Genomic DNA, 24,141 nt, shown 5'->3' on the forward strand with positions numbered 1-24,141 from the left:
AGAGAAGATCTCTGCAGGTTGAACAGGCGAGCTACCCTGGAGGTGGGGTCCAGCAGGACTGTAGGGCAGAACCAGGGTCATTTGTTGGGGGAAAGAAGGGGAGCTAATTTGCTTAAAGTGGGCATAATTCTCCAGGCAGAGAATGGCCTTGGAATCAGGCAAAACACCATAGAGGACCAGGCATCTAAAAACACAGGATAAGAATGTATGACAAAACTAACTAAAAGCTACAAGAGGGGGCTACATTATAAAAACGGGAACTATAAGAGCATAAAGGTAAAAAAAACTATATATGCAGTATCATCTTCATTTTAGATGTCAAAAGGGTTTTGTGGCTCCTGAGGTATTTTTCCTCGGGAAAACGGGTCCAAATGGCTCTTTGAGTGTTTAAGGTTGCCGAGCCCTGCTATAGGTGATAAGGTTCTTCTATTGCTTTTTTTTCTGATATATGTAGAAACTATGCAGTCCCAAGACCAGGTTCCAATTCTAAAGGAAAGAATTCTGCTATATGAGAATATCGATAAAGTGACCCTACCTTTATTCAGCATAATTCTGAATAATCCCAGAATAAGAATTCAACATAAAGGTGTTTTAACTCTGCAATGACATGCAATTTAACTCTACCCACCTCCAAGGATTTTTATCTTTAACCCACAAACTTGAGGGTTATGTGCACATTTTTAATAGGAACAAATATTACACACACACACAATTCAAATGAAATAGTCTTATCTATGAAATATATAAGTATATATACATAAGTATAATATATTATATATAATATGTATAATATATAAGTATATATACATTATATATTACATAATATAAAAGTTTATATATATTATATATATAGTATATAATTTCATATATTTTATTTATACTTATAAATATATAAGTATATTTTATGTTGACTGCCAACTTTTATATTGCCTACATACAATTAGTGCTTGCCAGGAGTACTGAAAATCTCAATCAAGGTATTTGTTTTAACCATGCTTGCTACATCTAAGTAGTATGCACTATCAACCATCAGTAAAAGTACAAATCCAAAAACAGACTGTAATGGTTTGGCCACATTGACAGAATGAACACCAGTTGGTTGCCACAGAGTAGCCGGCAGGTTAGAGTGACTTCCATACTGGAGGGTTCAACAGGCAGCATCAAAGAAAACATGGCTCAAACACATTGAGGAAGATCTAAAGAACCAGTGATAGGCTATAGATGAGGCTAGAAATATTGCCAACAATCGTCAAGAGTGGAAGGATGTCATGAATGACACATGGATTCCAGCAGTACCTACAGCAGCGCATTGGTTGAGAATCAACCTGCTCCCCAACTGCCAGATAAGAACTAAAAGAAGTACTGTAATTACCATTTCCTAGCATCTGGAGGCACATATCGAAACATCACTGAGTTTTTGAAACGTGATTCAATACTGTAGGAATCATTCACAAAGAGCCAGTGCATGGCATGGTTACAGAACTAGACTTGGTTCCAATCTTAAACACAGGCATAGACTTTTGGGTTATCTTGGGTGTTACTACCTCTTAGCTTAATTTCTCTATCTGTAATAAAATGAAATACTACTCTTGAATTAACTACTGGTTTTTTCAGCATTTTGATAAACATTCCTGTGCTGTTGAATGTTGGTTCATAACAGATAAACTGTAGTGCAATGAACGTAACAATCTCTCAAGCATTCCAAAATGTTCTACTTGGTGACAAGTGGTAGTTGGAAAGAAAAATATTCTCTACTCAGATACAACATTTAGTGTATAGTCACATAGTGCATGGCTTTAAAACTTTAAGAGTATTACAGTTAACTCAGTTATTTTGGAAATAATGACTTTGGCACATTCTGCTCCAAGTCAACTATAAAATCTCACCTTGTTTTTTTACTTTCTGGGACCTTATTTGGAAGCTGTCTTATGCATCTCATCTAGTACAGTATACTTCAAGGAGAAGCTGGCTTCTAAAACCTCAGGTCTTTCTCAACCTTGCTACTAGGAATCTTTTAAATAAAGATGCTACTGATTGAACCCTTTTGCATGTGAAGGACACACACTGCCAGTGATTTACAGCCCTCCTCATATTATGCTATAACTCTGTCATGAACTCCAGCATAACAATTATTCAAAAGATAAGTTGATATTTCTGCAATTGAACAGAAATGAATCAATGACAAAAGCTCACTTAAATTACTACAAGACAAGACAATTCAAATTTACAGATCACATCCAGCAACAGAAGTTTTTTCAGTAAGTCAACAAGAAAGGGTAACTAAGGTACAGCAGGGCTGATTAACAGAAGAGAAACTAAAGCTGCAAGCCTAACCACACTATCCTGAGAGTAAGCCCCACTGAACAAAATAGGGCTAACTTCTGAGTAGACCTGGTTAGGATTGTGCCCTAAATTATAGAAAACTCCCAAGACAGAAAGTTCTGACTTCTACAGCTATATAAACTTCTCGTAACCCATTGGCTCAGTTCAGAGGTCATGCTAAACCATTGTTTAGCAAGATAATTATGACCCTCAGGACCACATGTTCCCACCTTCAAGTATAGAGGAGGGAAATTTTCAACTTTGTCCTGTTTGTAGTCTAAACAGGACAAGATTTGCTGTGATCCCCAAAGCCAGAAAATCCTGGTTTGTTCAAAACTAAGAACAAATGTTCAGATCTTCCTCCTCTTTCATGTGAAAGAGCATAGAAGCTCAAGGTTCACAATCTATGCTAGACTATACTGTAATTCAGGGGTTTCCAAACTTTTCAGATAGAGAGCTGTATCAAACATCTGGCATGGCACTGAGGGCTGGAAAAAGGATAAAAATTAAAAATTTAAATTTTACACACACAATACACACCACAGAAATAAAGCACACCTCAAATGGACCCCCATTCCCCCCACCTCCCAAGCAGCTTATGTAAATATACACCTGGCACATGTTCTGAGGCCTGGGGTAGGCCTCCCTGACCCTCAGAAAGCCTTGTAAGCCTTCAGAGGACATAAAAAGTTACTTCCGGTTTTTTGGGAAACCAGGAAGTGATGTTTTTAGACCTTTAGAAGGTGTTCTGAGAGCACTGTCCAGATGTGTCCAATGCACAGCTCCGGTCATGTTCAGTTGAGTGGGCCAGAGACTCTTAGGGGACCAGAGGCTGGTCACAGGTCAGATAAATAATAATAATAATAATAATAATAATAATAATAATAATAATAATAATAATAATAATAATACAGGCATTTATATACCGCCTTTCTTGGTCATCAGATTTCTCCTTAGACTTTAATTCAAGGCGGTTTACATAGGCAGGCTATTCTAAATCCCCATAGGGATTTTTACAATTGAAGAAAGGTTCTGTCTTTCAAGAACTGCACAACATTTCAGATGGATCTGTTATGGTCTGTTATCACTTTCTGGCCTCCAGATTCCTCCCACACAGGCTGACAAGCAGCTCCTTCATCTCTCCAAGAGCAGGTGGAATAACTTGGCTAGGCTTGTCAGCTGCCTCAAGGTCTCGCCATTCACGGTGCCGGTGGCTTCGAACTGGCGACCTTCAGATGTTATCTTCAGGCAAACGGAGGCTCAACCCGAGGCTTGCCATGGGCCACATCTGGCCACTGGGTCAAGGTTCGGAGACCCCTGCTGTAATTCAACATAGCATTTCAACCAGATCACTGTGCTTTTAAATGGCACAATGATTAATACGCTACTCAGACATGGTAGCTGAATGTTCAATGAAACTTACTCTTTAGTGAGCATGGTTAGCATTGTAACTAGTTTCTTATCTACAGGAGTCTTATCTTAGGAGTAAGAGATCTCACACACAGAGATGCTCAACTGTTTCAAAATACTGTACTATTACCAGTGTTCCTCAAGCAATTATCTTTCACCAAAAGTACTATAAAAATGTAGAAGGCACATACAAAAGGGGGTTTTAATGGAATCTAACAACTTCTACAAGACTGGACACAGCATATTAACTTATAATGTAGCTGTCTGTCAGGCACCAAGCTTTGCACACCTCTCTTAAAAAGAATTCATATACTATATTACAAATTGTGTTAGAGAGCAAGTTGCACATCATGATAAAGGTCCACTTTGAAACAACTCTTGAATTCTATTTCTTAGCTTACACTTAGCATAGCTACTATAATGAATATTACATAAAGAACACTGACAGACAAAAATTAGGAAAAAAATTCCCATTCATAAGTGTAATCCTGACAGTTGGATGGACTACAAAATACATAAGCAGACAAGTGAGCAGCATGTACTAATAACTGAGAGGAATGCGCAGCAAACCCCTTAGTATAGAAATGTAGTATAATTACAGTCTAAGACATTTCAGTTCAAAGCACTCACTTAAAGCATGGGCTTTAGAAAAGAAAGGGGCAGAGGGATACCAAGCGCTTCTTTATTTAAACTGAAGTCTATGTGCACACTTTATATACCAACCATTTTCAACCACTGTGCCATGACACACTGTCGCGAATGGTCAGCAGGTGCACCTTGGGAGTTTGGAGGAGGATCATTTATTAAGAATATAAGACAAGACCTGGCGCATTCAGGGGAGTATGGCTGTAGACCAGTGGTTCTCAAACTTTTAGCACCAGGGCCCACTTTTTAGATTTACAATCTGTCAGGACCCACTGGAAGTTATGTCATCAAGCAGGAAAATTTTTAACAATCCTAGGCTGCAATCCTTCCACACTTACCAAGGAGTAAAGTTCCTTTTACTATCATTGCTAAAAGCATATACACAGTAGCCTGTTAAAAGTACACATCTGTAACATTTCTCCAAATGCAGTCACATATTATGAGAGCGTCAAGTCTAATATACTAAAAATAAAATATTGAAATGAATGGGGACCCAGCTGAAATTGGCTTACAATCCACTTAGTGGGTCCCAACCCACAATGTGAGAAACACTGGTATAGATCAGTGTTTCTCACACTGTGAGTCAGGACCCACTAGGTGGATCGTGAACCAATTTCAGCTGGGTCCCCATTCATTCCAATATTTTTAATATTTTAGACTTGATGCTACCAGGGTATGTGACTGCATTTGGGGAAATGTTACAGAACTGTACTTTTAAGAGACTACTATGTAAATTCTTTTAGCAATGATAACCAATGATACTTACTCCTGGGTAAGCATGGGTAGGATTGCAGCCTAGGATTGTGCTTGATGATGCCACTCCCGCTGGGTCCTGATAGATTCTAAAAAGTGGGTCCCGGAGCTAAATGCGTGAGAACCACTGCAGTGGACATTTATTAGCAGGGCCTTTGTGGGATGTGACCCCCACCAACAGCAGGGTGCGCCCTGACAATTTCAGTGCCTTGTCAGTGTGCCATGGGCTGAAAAAGGTTGACAGTCACTGTGCTGTACTGAAGAGGCCTGCAAGAAAAACCCCTGACTACCTTAAGGGCTCCTCATTCGCTTCTGTGGCACTAAAACATGACTCCAAAAGTTGGAGAAGGGGGACTACTCCTGGCTCAGCCCTCTGCGCCGAAGTTAGGTACCTGCCTCACTTCTCCCTAAGCGGCGGTGGGCCTTGTGTGGACATGGCCGGGCCCCCCACGCTCCTTCAGGGTTCTCAAGTCTCTTAATGGTCAAGACTACCCTGAAGACCAGGAGTGGGGGGGGGGGCTGGCCGTGTCCACACACAGGCCCACCGCCGCTTAGGGAGAAGCGAGGCAGGTCCCTAACCTCGGCGCAGAGGGCCCAGTCCCCTGCGCTTGCACGTCTACGGCCCCCCCAGGCCCAGAGGCGCAGCCTCGCCACCGCCGCCTCACGAGGCCCACCTCGCTGAGGGGGGAGCCAGAGGCGGCCCACACGACAACGACGGGCCGACTCCCGCGGCCACCCGCCCCCTCGGCCCGCCCCACACTGACCTGGAGACGGCCATGGCGCGCGCGAGTGGGAAGCAGGGCCCGGCCTGCCGGGGAGCAGGCCGCCACGGTCCTGGCAGGAAGGAGGCGGCAGGCCCTGCGTCCCGCCAACGGGACGGAGGCTCCGTGCGGTGGCGGCTCGGGCCGCGCTCCCCCCTGCGGGCGCCTGTGCGGGCGACGGCGACACGAGAGAACGGCCGCACGGATTAAACTCCCTATTCCTCCATCACCAGGGAGAAGCCCGAAGCCTGCCTTTATATGAGCAGCCATCTTGTATTTATTCCCTTCCTCCATGGAAGCCGCTTCCTGATTGGCATGAAGGCCGCGCCGCAGCCAATCGCGAGCCTCCTTTGATGAGGAGCGCGGGGGCGGGGCCAAGCAGGGGCTGAATCGCAGTCCGCCATTGCGTTCGCCGAGGCTGGCTGGGCGTGACGGTGGTGGCGGGCGGTACCATTCTCCCAAACAGGGGAAGGAAGAAAAACTCGCTGGCTGTGGCGCCCACAAGGAGGAAAGCGATTCGTTTCTTCCTCTCACGCCTTTAGTATGCTCAGTCCATAAAACAAAGCGGGTTGCGTTAACTCCAAAGACAAATAATATTCCATGATCACCCCCCAAAAAACCGTTTCAATGGAATGACCCTTTATGTGTGGTTGCGGGCAGCAGAACTAGTCTACGCATTGATCGCGGTAGTGGGACTACAAAGCCCAGTGTGCATTGCGCCATGACATATCACGTTGGTCGCATTTGTCTTCTACCATTATGGAATGAAAGAAAGGGGACGCCTGTTGTTCAGTCTTCCTAGTGATTGTTCTATGGGGCTGCCCTCATGAGGATCCTTGACAAGTCACTCCCCTCCCCCCCTTTCCCTCTTATTTCTTCCATCCTGCAATATCAAAGGGGAAGATAGAGATGAACAGTACCCCCTTGATTAGAAGTTTGAGTAGACATAAATATTTATTCATACATACATACTCCACTAATAGCCCAATCCTATGCCTCTACTCAGAAGTAAATCCCATTAGTCAATGGGGCTTACTCCCAGGAAAGTGTGGATAGGATTGGACTGTTAATCTGCCCAATGGGCATTCTAAGCAGCTTACAATACAAAAATATAAAAAATACAAAAATATACATATAAAATAGAAATCAATACTGCCTTAAAACAACTCAGAAATTAAAGTTTTAGAAATAACTTAGAAATTATGAACATTATAAACATTAAAGACAAACAAAAATCATAGACATTAAAGTTCAATTGAATGACATTAAATTGACAGACATTAAAATTCAGAGTATCTAATCTCTAGAAAGAGCAGTGAAATTGAGTAACTTAACTATTTTCAACCTTTTTCATCTTATGACACACTGAACAAGGCACTAAAATTGTCTAGACACACCATCAGGTTTTTGACAATTGACAAGGCACACACAGGCTGCCAGTGGAGGGGCGGTTATATCTCCATTTACCCTACTAATAAATGACCTTCCCCCAAATTCCTGTGGCACACCTGTGGACTACTCACAGCACACTAATGTGCACATTACAACAAGTATGCATAGAACTGCAACCTCCAAAAGCAAAAGCAAAGCCTAGTCCCTACATTGCCATCCCCACATTGTCTAAGCAACTTCGTCAGTGATTTTCAACCATTCTCATCTCATGGCACACTGACAAGGCACTAAAATGGTCAAGGCACAACACCAGGTTTTTGACAATTGACAAGGCATACAATGCTGCCAGTGGGGGCTCACATCTCCAATTATATGTTGGCATCCTTCAGTCTTGGAAGACTATGGTATCGCGCTCTGAATAGTGTTCTGGAACAGAGTGTCTTCTCCAGTGTGCGAAGCCTGGGTAAAGTAGATATGGAGGATAGACCATTACCCATGCAGCAAATCCCCCCTCTCCACGTCGCTGAAATGGTCCAATGGAAAGGCAGAAGCCAATTGGTTCCAGCGACGTCGCAGGAGTTGCCAGAACATGACTGTGATCAGCCATGAACTACTTCTCCAATTAGCCATGAACATCTCCAATTAGCCCTGTTAATAAGTGACCTTCCTCCAAATTCCTGTGGCACAGTGGTTGAAAATGGCTGGGCTAGGACGCTAGGTAAACAAAAAATACTATGCAACAACTACTCCTGATATGCTTATAGACAGGAAGTATTGCTACTAGGGCTGCAACTCTGTGCATACTTACCAGAAATACAGTACCTTCCACTGAACTTACTGCTGTAAGTATACTCAGATATCCCACCCCCATCCATTCACAGTTAACACCCAGGAAGATTTGGTTGCTTTAACCCATAATGTACCATACCAAAAAACCAACAGTTGGATAAAGTTATTGGTTTAACTGCTTGCATACTTTTCAAAAACAGAATATAGATGCAATTTTGAGTTTTTGAAGGACATACAAAATAGATTACAGTCTAACCCAAAAAATCCATTCAGTAGCAGGGTATCTTAAATAAACAAACAAATCACAACTAACAGAGACTTTAAAACCCCAACATGCCATTATCTGTCCTGCCAAATTGAAGGCTTAACAATACAGCTAGCCATCAATCCTACCTCAACACTATGGAGAACTTGTGCAGGGAAAGCACCCTACAGGTAGACCACAGTTGTGCTACAAGGATATCTGCAAAAGGGATAGACCAAAGTTGTGCTACAAGGATATCTGCAAAAGGGATCTGAAAGCCTTAGGAATGAACCTCAACAGATGGGAAACCTTGGCCTCTGAGCGTTCTCCTTGGAGGCAGGCTGTGCAGCATGGCCTTTCCCAGTTTGAAGAGACATTTTGCCAACAGACTGAGACAAAAAAGAGAGGCCCATAGCCAGGGAGACAGACCAGGGACACACTACACTTGCTCCCAGTGTGGAAGGGATTGTCACTCCTGAATCGGCCTTTTCAGCCACACTAGATGCTGTGCCAGAACCACCATTCAGACCGCAATACCATGGTCTTCCAAGACTGAAGGTTGCCAACAGCCTCTCCTTCAATATAAAGATGAGGAAATAGAATTTATAGGCTAACATGAACTCCGCCCAACCCTCTTTTTCACCAATAATTGAGCTTGTTTTGCAGGTGTGCTGTAAGTTACTGCACTGGAAACCAGTCTTTTCCAGGGGTGGGAGGGATTGTTATGTGTTGAACACACAAACATAGGCTTATTAAAAATAATGGTGTCCTATCATTAAAATTAATTGTATGGAGGTTGCCATGTTGTTACTATACACCATGGAGGCTACCATGTCCTGACAAATTCCTGCATTCTTTAGACAGGAAAATAGGCTGAAGTGATACATGTATGGAGGCAGTCATCTTTTCTAGTTTCAACTTTGCTTTTCAAAATTCTAGCATGGCTAGCAAGCTAGAACCTAAAAAATGAAGTTCTAGCATGCTAGAAGTTAAAAAACAAACAACACCCAGTTCTCTAGCACTAGAAACTAACAAAAGAACACAACCATAGTAGAAGTTACTTGAAGCCATTTGGTGGTGGGGGAGTGGCATAATAACTCCTACTACCATTTCCATTCTGAGGTGAGGAGAAGTAAACAAAGTGAAATGCGTAACATTTCCTTGGGAACATCTTAAACTTTTTTTAAAAACTTGTGAAACAGTGAATGTATGATCCCAAAGGAATGTGTGATCGTTTACTTGCCAAAGGAAGTTGCTAATATGTAGGTTCAAGGTTTATCAGCCCCATATTTTGGTGAACCTAGTGTAATCTTGTGTAGAACCAGTCTCAAGGAGGGAGTAAGGGCTTGATCCTGAACAAAGCATGCTGGCCGAGCACCAGCATGCACTGTCGCAAACATGCTGCAAGGCATGCTTCCGACAGTCGCCACCAGTCCAGCGCTAGAGCAGGTTCAGAGCAAGCCCACGCTGAGTCAGCGCTGGCCGGCAGACAGAGGGTTGCCACCTGGAGCTCCGGGTGGTGGAGAGGTGAGTGAGGACATGGGGGGGGGGGAGATGTTCTGGAGTGTAGTTGGGGAGAGAGGGAGGGTAGGACTGGCAGAGCTCAGCTCTGCTGGGTTCATAGCCCTGTGTTGGGCTTCCTGGCCAGACACAGGGTTAAATAGCCAGCACAGAGTTGAGTAGCTCCATTGCAGGGTTGCTTCCCTTACTCAGGGGAAAGGGATGAATGTCCTCTTCTCCAGAGGTGAAGTCGGGAGCTGCCTACAGCCATAGGATGCCATTTCATTGCCACTGAAATTCAGTGCAGCAGCCATTTCAGTGCCGCTGCAGCCTTGGGCACTGGGCAGCTCAGGATTGGACTGTTGTTTGCTGGCATTTGCTTAGGAAAGAGAGGAATAAATGAGCTGGAAAAAAATCATCCACCTCTCTAAGAGCTAAAGGAATATCAGAGCTACAGGAGACCATACCTCTGAGGCCTTCTGAAGGCCTCTTGTTGGCACCTCCTGGGTCTGCTGCTAAGGAAGAAGGGAGTACATTAGTATTTGAATTAGAATACTGTTAGAATACTGTTAGAATAATAATTGTGTTGTTGCTATATAGGAGAGATAATATGTTGAGGTTTTGCCTTTAACTTGCCTGTTCTTGCTTTTCTTTTCCTCTTCAGTAAATTTGTTATGATTTTATCTCATCTTGGCTTGTCTCTGTTCCACCCCATGTACTGCCTTCCCCCAAGTTCCTGGTTGTAGGGGAACTTTCCACAACAGGAAGAGGCAAAGGTAACCGAAAGCGAGAGACTGATCTTTTGGGTACCCAAAGAAACTCTGGAGGAAGAGCTAAGAATCTTGTGAGCTTGGAGAAGGACACCAGAAAAAAGATCTGAGGTGAAGGCTTTCTCAGCCCTTCATTGGCTAGCCAAGCTCCACAGAGCCTCAGCAGCAACACCAATAAACCACTATACCAGTGGCAAGAATGTTGACCTCAATAGCAATTCAAAGCCATTTGTGTGTACAAGAACACACAGGGGTATGTTTCATACACTTATTTATCTTCAGATAGGACTCACCATCTCTTCAAATATGACCTCCTTTATCTTCAGATAGGGCTCACCATCTCTTCAAATATGACCTCCTTTATAAACTGAACTCAAGTAAGTTACTCAAGAAGTAAAACCCACTGAGTTAGTAGAACTGAGGCCAGCACCAGATGTGCAGTCAGTCAGTGGAAAATTACCTCTATGAGCATATCCCAAGTTTCAACCCAAGTGGGATTTGCAACCACATGTTCATTCCAATCTGGAGGTTTATCTGTAGAAAAAGCCATACTAATCCCACCTTCAGGGTTGTCAATCATCCTTTCAGCTGTCTTCCTATGACTGCATGCAGTGCTTTTTTTGTAAAAAAAAAATAGGTGCAGGAACTCACAACTTTTTATTTATTTATTTATTTTTAAACCATTTTTTATACATGCGCGCGCACATGCACACACACACACACATCCATCCCGTGTGAGCTCCCTGATAGCAAAAGCACTCCTGCCACAGCTGGAGTGAAACACCCCATTTTTTTTAGGTGGGGAGGTGCTCCATTGGGCTATAGGAAACTCTCTCCATTGGGCTATAGGAAAGCCTATACAGTAGTTAAAGTGTTCAGAACAAATATATAAAGTCTTGAGCCCAGCTGGTGGCCATCAGTGCCTCAAGTGTTGGTTCCAAACACTTTGAGCCTAAGAGCTCTGGTGGCTCAGTGGCTAAACTGTAGATCTGTGAAGCCAGAGGCTTGGGGTTCAAATCCCACTGAAGAATTATATATATATATATATATATATATTTTAGGTGGGAAGGTACTCCATGGCTGCAAAATATAAAGGTTGGTTTCTAGTTGCCAAAAGGGGGGCCAGTTGAGGCTGCAAAACTCCTCAAAGTTCAGTCCCAGGCAGGCTCTTTTTTGAACTTTTTTTTTTTTAAGTCCCAGGTAGGACTTAACCCACAGCCTCCAGCAGGGGGCTCACTCCAGGAGCTTAACTGTGGGTTAAGTCCTAACTGGAACTTAAAAAAAAAAAAGGTAAAAAAAAAAAAAGGTATAAAAATATATTTATGAGCATGAAAAAAAATCATTATATAAATACAGTGTGCCCTCGATATCTGCAGGGAATCCATTCCAGAACCCTCTGTGGATACCAAAATCTGTGGATGCTGGAATCCATGGGGGAGGTTGCAGCACCACAATTACATTAGGGCTGCATTGGGCCCGCAGCCCACTCCATGGGCCTCCCTGCCTCAGAAGGCCTCCAGGATGCACCTCTGATTCGCATCCTTGACTTCTGGTTGCACCTGGGAAGTGTTCTGAGGCCCAGGGAGGCCCAGAGGGAGTGTCACAGTCCTCCCCGTATTGCAGAACACCTCCCAAGACGCAATCAGAAGTGACTTCCAGTTGCACCATGGAGGACTTGGAATCTGTGGACAGTGGAATATGTGGACACCGAAAGCCCAGTGTACTAGGTTTAGAGTGCAATCCTAACCAACTTTCCAGCACTGGCATAGCTGTGCCAGTGGGGCATGTGTTGCATCCTGCAATTGGGGGCAGTCACGGAGGACTCCTCAAGGTATGGCAATGTTTGTTCCCTTACCCATAAGTTGCATTGCCCTTATGTCAGTGCTGGAAAGTGGGTTAGGATTGCGCCCTTAGAAAATTACTAGTGAGTGCTCTAAGGAGGGCCAGATTACTACCATGAACTTTTGGATGCTCAAGCAAATGGTTTGTACCTTCCATAGGGAAGGTGAATACTGGGCTATGGGGGTGAAAGGTGGTTTTTACCTTCCACACAAGGAGTCTACAAATGTAGTGCTTTACTTTTCCTCACAGAAGCGAGTGCCATTCACTTATTTTAGAAAGAGTGGGTAAGGGGGAGAAATACCAGTGGGAAAGGGGAAATCTGCTCCTGGTGAACCCATGTTTTGCCCCTCTTAGTACTGTCCCAGATAGTTGTGTACTGTCTTATAGAATTTCATGTAAACCACTGAGAAAGCAGATTTTTTTCCTGAATCTTTGATTTCAACATTAACCCAATAATTGCACCAGTTACATACTTAACAGTATGTACAACAAGAATCACCCATATAAATATGTTGGCTTCTTTTTCCCCCTCTTCTGGCATAAGGTGTTCTGTGCCTTGTCTAATGCAGTTAGATAGCTAATTAATTATTGGTAGTGCATATCTGTGCATAGCACAAGGGAATTTGAATTACATGCTGGGGTTCCTGTTAGCTCTGTTTCCACCCCTTTGCTGTCTACTCCACAGTAGCTTATGTAACAGAAGGTGCTCTGACATTCTTGTGTTAAGTGGTTTGTGTATTTTGTGACATGGTATGCCGACATTAGGAAGACACCTCCCTATTATCATGTGTAGACAGTAGTTTCCTTCATGCCTGTCACCTGACCTGCCTGCCTGAGAGGACTTCCCCAACACTGAAAACTGGCCCTGCCATGGAGTCACTCAGAAGCAGAATTCATGGGAAGACAAATCTTTCCATTTCCTTGATGCCTGGCCTGCATGGGGGTGTTATCACCATGATGCCATGCCATGATTAGTGAGCGCTGACAGTGTTGCTACAGATGTTGGGGGATTCATGTGTAGGTTGTGTAGGGGGATCCATGTGTAGATGCAGCTGCAATGCAGTCTCAAGGTAAGGGATAAAACATTCCTTTACCTTGAGGAGGCCTCTGTGATTGTCCCCACCACTACAGGATGCAGTGCATGTCCCTTGGCACAACTGCATTAGTGCTAGAACTAACCAACTTTCTGTAGTTGTGGTGTGGCTAAATTAGATTGTGCTGTGATTGTGACTGTGCTGTGGGCTAAATTAGAGAATAAGATTTCCTGACCCATCATAAAGTCCTATAAAATAAGGAATAAAGTGAAGGGAAACTTCTTCTGAGATCATACAAGTAGAGTATGAACATTTAAAAAAACTCAAGTTCATATTTTTTCATTTTGAAATAACCACTGCCTTCAACTTTCAAAGCAGGAAATATTAACAAATCCAAATTGCTACAATCATATGAATTAATCGAGTTACTATAACTATTTATTTTAAGTTTATATTTACAGGACATTTTTTCTCTTCCTTTCAAATCCTACCCTAATTCATAGTGAAAGTCTGTTGAAAGTGGTCTTTACATTTTTTTATTACAAGTTTTGTAACATGAAATAATTATATACACTTCCAAATGGGGAAGAACAGTTTCTGTTGTATTGTATGCTATGGCCTTCCAATTTCACTAAAAACAGCCATTATTTCTGTTTCACATATGTTTAACACTTATCTTCACATACACTTAACAAATGTACATACAACCTAAATATTAAAAAAAAAACAACCCCAAACATTTGTAGAAACTAATCTAATCACAGGTATTGGTAATTTTGTAATTTTGAAAGGTATGCTTCTCCAGTTGGTGAAAAGTTTTGGTCCACATACAAAGGAATATGAGTGAAACATGCATGAAGATACTTATTTGATTCATTTCCAAGCACAGTATTCTCTTGGAGGTAAATTGTAATGTGCTGTATCTTCCTCTTCTGATGCACCGTCTAAAGGCAAACCATAATTGTAATCAATTGTTACAACTTGAGATTTCTTCCCTTGACCCATCTCTCTTGAAATGTCGTATTGAGGTCCCCTTCTGTATTCCGCTGAAACCAAGCTACCTTTCTGGTGTGCAGACGAAGGGTGACGTATTGAGTGTGAGGGATATGGTACAAATCGAGTTTTCCCTCCTCTATTAATTTCAACTGAAAGACGAATTCTTCTGTAATCTTCAGGACAATCAGGCCTATAATATAAAAACAAATATGCTTTGGAAACATCTTAAACTGCTCAGGGATGGATTATTAATAACAGAGACAGATGAATACTAAAAAGATTGCACTTAAAAGAAATTATGGATAGCTCCCTGAAACATTGTAAAAAAAATTGTCCAACATTACATTATTCCTCTTGATATCCACTTTACTTTGAAAGAAAACATGTCAAAACTTGTAAAAGGTGTCTTTCTCCAAATTATGTTTATTGTACAGTGTACAAGATGGTAGCACTCAGAAAGGTCTTCATCAGTAGATGGAGCATCTACTTTCAACACATTTTAGCATAAAAATATTATCAAAGCAGATCCCAATGCATGGTGGGACTCTGATTCACACATAGCACTCAGTCTCCAATGGAGAAGGACAGTCTCTGTTCTCTTCTATAAACTGAGAAGTGTTCTATGCATATAATTAGACAATCGCTATATATTTCACGGCAGAAGAGAACAGAGTCTTTATACATGCTATGCTTCCGGTGTAAATCAGTCTCTTTGCAGAATTTAGCTGATGCCAAAACCACCCTGTTCCCAGCCTCAACACAGTACCACCTTCCTGCCCTTGTCCCTGCCCTGTTCCTCCCATCACTGTTTCGCCCAGCCCAACCAACACCCCCTGTGCTGACTTACCTGTGCCAGGGGCTTTTTAGGAGGCTGCTGGTGGTGGCCCCGCTGTGTGGAATGGTGGTTTGCCTTTTGCGACCACTGTAAAGCATTCTGTGCTATCGGAATGCGTGTTCTAATGGCACAGCAGGCCCATAGGATTGGGCTCTAAGTAGTACTGGCTGTCAGTAAACAAACTGCATATGTTTTATGCAGAAACAGTACTTTAATTTTGAAACAAAACTCCAAATCTTCCACCTTTTCCTAGATAAGACCTTCTCTGCTGTGAAACTGACCCGATGCTGACCCCACAGGAATACAAAGAGCAAACCAGTTAGCGCTGCTAAGACTGTTTTTTTCTTTTTGGAGAGACACTTTGCCTCCTTGCTATATTTAAAATTTCAGTTTATCTTTTTGCAGTGTTGACTGCTAGCTTCCCAACCTTTGAAAACATGGGTCTGGGAGACCAAACCCTAACCCATCTCCCCACCACTAGAACTAGTGTTCCAATGGCAGGAAGCGCATTACAACTCTCATGAATGGTGGCCTGCTGGTGGCGAAGTTGGAGCTGCTTCAGGTGTGATGAAGGAGTGCAGACGATATATAGATATAGATATATAGGTAGATTGAGAGAGAGAGAGATAGATTAATATTTATGAGGGAATCAACACATTCATAAATATCATGAGAATCTTACCTGCAATTTCTATTATAATCATCTGTATCTGAGCCATAATCTCTATGATGCAAGGGGGACTCTGGGAACTGCTCATGAGAAGGAAAAGGCTGATCTCTGAAAGGAGCAAAACAACATATTTGATTTTTTTAAAAGCATGTAAACAATACATTGAATAATTACCATATTTCCTAAAATACTTAAGTGTATGAGGATGATACAGTCTAAATTTTATTGACTTTCCAAAGTTATATAGCATCTAAAGAAAAATGGTAGAAAGCCAGTGAGGGGGGACAGTGGATGCTTTCCAGTATATTGCACTGAGTACCATATGTATAATTATCTGCCTGTTGGCATAAGTTGTGGGTGTGTCCTCGGTGCAATGAGCTCTTGGTTCATTTGAAGCTGGTCTTACAAAAAAGAGCTTCTGTACTTGCAATTTGTTTATTGCCAACAAACAATTAGGTGTACCATTCTTCAATTATATCAATTAATAATCAATGCTATCAAAGAGAGAAGGACGATTAAGGTAGGATTTGGCCTGAGTGAGTAAGACAATTATTCTCACCTTTCTAAATATCCTTCATATGGCACATTATTGTGAAGTGAATGGTCATTAAAAGGTCTCATTCTTTGTCCAGGTCCTCTATTTAGAAAATCATTTGACTGCATCTCCTCACCGAAATCATCATAAGACTGATGGTCATGAAATGGTCTGCATCTTGATCCAGTATCTCTGTTATCAAAAGGTTCAAATGGCATCTCTCTTCGTTGATCATTGTAATGCTGATGGTCCATGAAAGGCATCATCCTTTGTCCACACCCTCTGCTGAAAAACTCAACATCATCTCCTGGTTGTTGCATATCATCATGAAAATGTCTCATTCTTTGTCCAGGCCCCTTGTTGAGGAAAGGAGGATCCCGTAACTGCACATGTGGTCGAAATTCATCATTGGGTTGTGGGTCATACAATGGTCTTCGTTTTTGTCCACAACCCCTATTAAGTTCCATGTCTGTCAGCCTATCATGGTAAGGTGGGTTTTCAGGAAAACGCCTCTGCCTTTGTCCATGGTTCCAGCAGTCTCCAGCTGGTGCATTTCCTAGGAAGTTGTCAGAAAACTGGTGATCATGGAAAGGTCTCTGTCCTGGTCCCCTGGTACCAAAGTCTATATCTCTGGGATGCATTTCTTCTTGGCACTCATCATAAAACTCATCGTCAGGAAATGGCCTTGGTCTCATTTGCAGTAGTGGCTGCATATCATTTTGAAAATGGTGATCATTATATGGTTTTCGTCGTTGCCCAGGACCTTTGTTAATAAAATCAAATTCTCTCATCTGCATCTGACCTGGTAAGTCACAATGGGGGTGACCATCCTGATAAACTCTTAATCTTTTTCCTGGTCTGTTAAAAAAAAATAAAAATAAAACAATGCCTTTAAGAAGTGTCAAAATTAGTTAGCAATACAAAGCATTAAGAAGCAAAAGTATAAGTGTTTGAGAGATTACATTTACCTTAATGAAAACCCCCTCACCATTTAGTATGGAAAAAGCAAACACTAAGTATTCATTCATTAGTCATAGTCTTATGTTGGCATATCAACTTTATTCACAGAACAAATTCTTAGGTAGAATGAATGGACGTGACTTCTAAATAGTGACAGTACGTTAAAAAAATTATTTGCTTTAACAACCTAAGAACTGAAAATGGAATGAACTACACAAATATAACCATTCTAATAATTTTTTTTCTATAACACTCAGCTGAAGAAAAATTAATCTATGTCAATTACCTAGGAAATTCTTCATTTGGGAATCTATCCACATGTCCAACCATATCATGTGGTGGTGGCATAATATCTCCATCGCTATCCCACATGTTCATTCCCAGATTGCTAGAAAATTTAAGAACAGGATAAGACAAATGTTCTTTGCTTAAGTTACTGCTGGAAAAAAGAGAAAGCAATGTGACAATATTAATTCTAATCAAGAAAGGAAGAGTTTCCCAACTATACTTATGGGCTTGTTTTGCACCTTATTCATGAATAAATGTTTGGATACTTCCAAGAAAAGCCTTAGTTGGGCTTTTGGGAATGAGCAACGGGTGTGCTCAGTTAGCATTCTTGGAACGCTAATTCCAACTATCTTTGTGCTGATCAGTTACCAGTTCTTTAAAAAAGAGAAATCTGTATTAGACATACATTCATAGATAGTGAACAAAATAAAAGCAAAAGCAAATTACGTTATATGCACCACTTCTAAAATCTGAAAAAATAAGCACTGAACTTACACAAAACCTGGAATAACAGAAATAGAACATACTTGACAATTAAAAAAAAAAAAAGCTCTTTTCTTACCTTCTCATTGGTTGGGTTTTGAGATCTGTCAGATATATACTACCATCCATATGGTGGCCACGAGCCTCACCAAAAACTAAACAGATTTTGAGAACATTAGTATATGTGAAATGCAGCTTGGTAAAATGAGAAAGGGTATGTGTGCCTGCTGATGGAGGCTTCAAATATATCACAACACACTAAAAGTAGGATTTTCATTTTTTCTAATCTGACATTACATTGTATATGAGACTGATGTCAAAACATAACACTTGAAAACTGTAATTGCAGTGGACTGATGCTAACATATGATGTCAAAACATAACACTTGAAAACTGTAACTGTAGTGGACTGATGCCAACATAGCACCAATTTATTGTGCCAACACAGCACCATTAATTGTGGTTAATGAATCTGGAGGTTGCCTTGGGAATACAAGTTCCCTGTCAGTGGCCTTTCATTAAAACACATATTTCCCTCCCTACCTCAATCATGGAAAAACAGTTTGGCTTAAAAACAGTTAAATTTAACTGGGATTTGAAACTGTGGTTAAAAAGGGTATTTGCTCGAGGGAGGAGAAGGTTAAGCATGATTAAGTTAGCTTATACTTGACTTGATTAAGCCAACTTCATATTTGCAACTGCTATTATAAAGAAAATATTCTATATCATACAGTTCTTTAGAAAGTAAACAGTTTCTGTCAGTATCCTTCACATACTGCAGCATTCCAAGAGGTGATTCATGAATTACACCAAAAATGCTTTTTTCCCCTTCATGAGAGTTATCTATCTGTATGAACAACTTGACATGAACCAATCACTTCCAGATCTTAGCCTTAGCACTGTGGTCTTTGGTACATCAGTAAATCAATATACTGTATAGCCCCTCACACTCCATGGTCAGCACATAGAGTTAAAATTGTGTATACTAAAAACTATATTGAAAATCCCTTACTTTGGAAAATAGGTACTATCCTTTTACAAATTACAAGATGAAGGCAGGAACTGAAGCTGACGGGCAGCCCAATCCTGAGCTGCTCATTGCGCTGGGACTGCTGCGGCACCAAAACAGCTCCTGCGGCTTCCTGTGTGCAACAGAGCAGCTGCCGGTGGCTCCTCAGGGGAGGGCAAGTAGCCCCGCAATGAGGCTACTCGATTCTATGGCAACTGTTGGGTCATTGTAGAATCAAGAGCCTCTGTGTTGGGCTGGTGGCCCGACATGGAGGCTGTGGATGTGGAGGAAAGGAGCACAATATGTAGAATGCTGGATAATGTTCAAGTGACACAGATACCTTGGATTGCTGTTTCTGGATCCCAACCTTCAACATCAATAAGGTATCTAAAAGAAAATACGCATAGATGTGGATCAGCAAATCAGAACACATCACTGTTGTGAAAATAATTATTGGATCTTTGATGTAAAACTTACCTACATATCAGGTAGCCTGTTCGATTAATTCCATTAGTGCAATGTACTCCAATGAGTTTCCCTTTTTAAAAAGTAAAATGAACGTTCAATAATGAGAATATAAATACAGTGTTAGTGCATAACAAAAGTCAATGAACAGAAAATGTTTTGAAAAGTACACTTCCTGTTAACAGATCAGTATGTCTGTGAAACAGACTCATAGAGAGAACCGTGTAGAGGTGGGAACCTGGTATTCGCAGGGTATCAGTTCTCAAACCCTTCGCTTATACCGAACATTATTGGTACCTCAGAATGCCCGTTATTGGGCCTCAGAATGCATTATATGGCAAAAAAGTCACTTCTGGTTTCCCTCAGGAAAGCACAAGTGGTGTTTTTTCGCCTTTCTGGGCCATTCTGAAGCCCGCAGTGGTAGTGGGTGGACATGTGCTGCCTCTGCATCCGGAGCACAGAGCTGGGACTGGAGGGGGGGGGATCGCAGTGCAGCAAGGGGGGATGGGATTGAAGGGCAAAGGGGGAGCCAAGTTTGGCTCAGTGCGGGTCTGGGGGACCTGAACTGAGCCAGATCCATGGATGAAAAATCCACGGATAAACAGGCGCCACCTGTATTCATCAGAAGGTTGCCTGCCCTCTACTGCACTGGCAGAGCCCACACTAAGATGTGATCATGTTCTGTCAAAGCTGACAAGGGTGATCACCAATTATACTAAGGGCGCAATCCTATCCTGCGCTGGAACAGGCAAGCCAAGAGGCTTGTGCTGTATCCAGTGCAGGATAGGGGCCAGAATCAGCTCAGACAGAGGCAGGGGGAAACTTTTCTCATTACCCCTGTGTAAGGCGCCCTGGCCCCTATGGGTCTCCTGAGACTTGTGACACCTCCTGAGGTGGTACAAGTCTGAGGAGAGTGGAGCGACTTGAAGCCGCTCTAAACTGCCCAGGGAATGGGGGTTGGGATCCAGCATAACAGCTAGATCCCAATCCCGCCTCCCACTCTCCATCTGCCCACTCCCAGGGCCACCCACCGCCTGCCTTGAAACACCTCCCTCCCGCCCTTTCCCCGCCCACCCCAGAGCCTTGCGTAGGTCCAGCGGGGCTGACGCAAGGCTCACTGCCTCCATCAGTGCAGAGGCTTGTGTCAGCCTCCACAGTCTGGCATGCCTCTGCGCGCTGGCCTTGCCGACTCCTGAGGAGGCCCTCCTAGGCAGGCGCAGCTCCTCCATGTGCAGCTCAGGATTGTACTGTAAGTCTCAGGTTGGCTTATCTACTTTTTTTCTACTTAGTGATTGATGCTGTCAGAGATCATAAGTCCAGGTCTAGATGTGAAGTTTTCCTTCCCTATCTCCCACAGCAGCTGTTTCTTACACTAACAGTGGAACTTATCAAAAATATATAAAATCTTAAAGCTATTTCCATATAATGATTGGGATCTGAAGAACTGCATAAATGGTTTTGTATGCACAAGAAGAGGCTGGATTTGCATTACCTGAGTAGCAGCTACTGTCATGGCAAACTTCTTTTGAAACTGAGGGGTCTTTGAAAAGAATTTATTGAAATAGCATGGGAGCCTGCCATTCAAATAATTAAAAAGAAAGTCCCATCGGGTGTGTCTAATCCCTCAAGCTTGTCTAAAGTAGATATTTGGGCCATAGTCAATGGCCACAATCCAAAGAACCTCTTTAGACACATGACACAGCCTCTATATATAGTAGGGGCTTCTTTTTTTTGCCCCAAGAAACCGATCTTGCTCTACCCCTCCCAAATCACTCCCATCATACAACTGTAATGTTAGCTGTAAAGAAAGCACTTCAGAATTCATGCACTGCCAGTCTTATGGAATTACATTTTGAAAAGTTACAAAATTCTTGATTAGCCACATTTGAGAATCCTGAATCCATTCTAACAAATACCAGTTGCAATTCTGAAATCATACATTTATATGTAAATAACACTTCTCCCATGAACAAAATTAAAGTTGTTGCTAATTACCATTCTCTGCATTCTCCCACAGGAACTTCCTGACCCATTTTTTGAATTGTAGAATAGTAGGATTATCTGGGACTTCAAGTCCAACTGTATAAAGTTTCTTATACTCCAAATTTTTAGGTAAATCCTAACAATGAGAAGGTAAACAAAATTGTAGCAAAGATTAGTTATTAAATTATTCCATAGCTGTATAATTACTATTAAATTATATTAATTAGAATATTAATTAAAATTAATTATAACATCATTTGAAATTATTTCATATTTTAAAATTATATTTTAAACACAAGCTCCAAATAAGGTTTATTTTTGGTAGCAACTGAAAGTAAAATATTATATCAGGTCATAGGAAACTACAATATCTTATACTGTACTGGATCAAACCATTGGTCTACTTAGGTTGGCACTGTCAAGACAGACTGGTAGTGACTCTCCAGGGTTTTAGAGAGGAATTTTTCTCCATCTTACCCAGAAACACCAGGGACTGACAGCCCAATCCTGAGCTGCCTGGCACACGGGACTGCAGCGGCGCTGAAAATGGCTGCTGCCGCATCCTGCACACTCCAGGCAGCTGCCAGCAGCTCCTCGGGGGACTTTATCCCTTTCTCCTGGGTAAACCAAGTAGCCCTGTAATGGGGCTACTTGATTCTACAGTGACCCAAAGGTTGACGTAGACCCAAGAGCCTCTGTGTCGGGTAGTGAACCAGTCGCACCTCCCTCCCAGTGCCTCTTTTCTGCACTCTCTCTGCCCTTCCTCTATCTCCCCCCATGCCCCCACCTACCTCTCCACTGCTCAGCAGTCCGTGCGACTGCTGAGTGGTGGAGCTCTGGTGCTCATCCGGCATTAGCCCAGCGCCGGCCAGTGCTGGGCTACCACTGGCACTAGGGCCCATAAATGTGCCTTCTGGCATGTTTGCGACAGTGTGCGCTGCTGATAAGCTGGTGCGCCAAGCTGAGGATTGGGCTCTGAATTTGAGACCTGTGCATGCAAAGCAGATGCTCTCACTGAGCCACGGTCTTTCCCCAAAGAAGTCATTCTTCCAAAGAAGCCAATCAACACTTTTGCTAGTACAGATTATCACTGAACTCTGAAACTGAATGTTAAATGTTGTTTCTAAAAAAGGATAATAACAGAGGAGGTTTACCAAGGAAACATCTTTCATTTTTATAACCCTTTGGTAATCTGTGGACCAGGTTCCAAAGAACTATGTCAGTCCCCTCAGTTTTAGACATGATTTGTCATAGGGAGGGGCTGCTAATTGAGCAATTCAAGTTCAAATCCCCCTTTGGTGCACAAAAACAGTTGCACATTTCTTTGAATCCTGGTCATAGTAATTCTATTTAAAATGTCTATGTTTCAAATCACTTTGAAAACAACAAGAACACTGCACAGTTGACTAATAGAGACCATTCATTCTTGTTAAAAATGAAGCACAGTACTCTTCACATTTAAAAATAATTACATATTTCTACTGATGTTATAGGCATGGTAAAAATACAAGCAACACCTCAATTGTGGAATTCCCTTCTGGGGGAATTAAGAACTATCCCCTCCTTCATGGCCTTTTGCTGAGGGCTCAAACGTTTTCGTTTCATCTGGCATTTGGGTGATGCTTTGTGGTCTGATGTCCATGTCTCTGCAATAATGCTGTGGTCTAAATAGCGGTGATCTAAATAGCCCCCAATGGTTTTATATTATTGTTCGTATTATGACTATTTATTTTACATATTGTACAAATGTATTTGTAAGTTGCCGCCTTGGGCATTTGCTTCTGCATGGAAAGGCGGGATATAAAATCTTTTAAATAAATCTTTTAAATCAATCAATCAAATTTATTTCTAAATTAGCAATAAAAGAGAAAATTTAATTATTTCTGCAAATATTTATTTGCTGTACCTTAACATCATAGTATCTTGTTGTGTAGGTTAAATCAATTATCAAGCCAAGTTCCACGTTTAAAGCTTTCACTGCAGCAATCAGATCTTTTGGTGTAAACTTCTGATTTGGTGTTAGCCGCTGGTTGATTGCCTATGATAAGGAAAAAAGGGGAAATTATAAAGGGGAAATTATTGCCATATAAGTTGACAAAATTATTCCCAGAAGGGCAGCAAGTACAAGTTCCAGGAACTGAGAATAAACAAGTGGCTTGACCTGAGACCTAACTTAAAAAGACACAGGTGGTTGGAACAAGCCTTGGAAAAACAAAGGAATACATGTTAGTCTGTGGGAAAAGGCTCTAGACCTGCGGTTTTCAAGCTCTCCTGGAGTTTGAAACTCGCAGTAAGTCTTTGCGGAGGGGAGGCAGCAGGAGCAGGGGAAAGGCAGCGACGCGATCCCCAGGATCGCGTTGCTCAGGGGGCTGCAGGGACTGGGATGCACTCACCAGTTCTTGCAGCAGCTGTCCCTGTGTGCGGGGAGCCCTACGTGAGTGCCTGCAGGGTGCCC

General features: G+C 42.2%; 2 protein-coding genes across 2 annotated transcripts in view; both read right to left on the reverse strand.

The window, feature by feature from the left end:
• Nucleotides 1–6,140, reverse strand: part of BTAF1 (B-TFIID TATA-box binding protein associated factor 1) — a 71,754-nt gene extending 65,614 nt beyond the window's left edge. Inside the window, exon 1 of the mRNA XM_066621901.1 lies at nucleotides 5,895–6,140. Coding sequence (XP_066477998.1) covers nucleotides 5,895–5,908 — 14 coding nt within the window. The 5' untranslated portion in view covers nucleotides 5,909–6,140. The remainder of the gene's footprint in view (nucleotides 1–5,894) is intronic.
• Nucleotides 6,141–13,917: 7,777 nt separating this feature from the next.
• LOC136645187 (uncharacterized) overlaps nucleotides 13,918–24,141 on the reverse strand; it is a 30,334-nt gene continuing 20,110 nt past the window's right edge. The window contains exons 4-12 of the mRNA XM_066621424.1: nucleotides 23,593–23,724; nucleotides 21,699–21,822; nucleotides 19,716–19,776; nucleotides 19,579–19,625; nucleotides 18,309–18,384; nucleotides 17,745–17,846; nucleotides 16,523–17,356; nucleotides 15,976–16,071; nucleotides 13,918–14,648 (exon numbers count right to left, since the gene is read on the reverse strand). Coding sequence (XP_066477521.1) covers nucleotides 14,336–14,648; nucleotides 15,976–16,071; nucleotides 16,523–17,356; nucleotides 17,745–17,846; nucleotides 18,309–18,384; nucleotides 19,579–19,625; nucleotides 19,716–19,776; nucleotides 21,699–21,822; nucleotides 23,593–23,724 — 1,785 coding nt within the window. The 3' untranslated portion in view covers nucleotides 13,918–14,335. The remainder of the gene's footprint in view (nucleotides 14,649–15,975; nucleotides 16,072–16,522; nucleotides 17,357–17,744; nucleotides 17,847–18,308; nucleotides 18,385–19,578; nucleotides 19,626–19,715; nucleotides 19,777–21,698; nucleotides 21,823–23,592; nucleotides 23,725–24,141) is intronic.

Source organism: Tiliqua scincoides, chromosome 3 (assembly GCF_035046505.1).
Source record: "Tiliqua scincoides isolate rTilSci1 chromosome 3, rTilSci1.hap2, whole genome shotgun sequence".
In the NCBI taxonomy this organism is placed as follows: Eukaryota; Metazoa; Chordata; class Lepidosauria; order Squamata; family Scincidae; genus Tiliqua; species Tiliqua scincoides.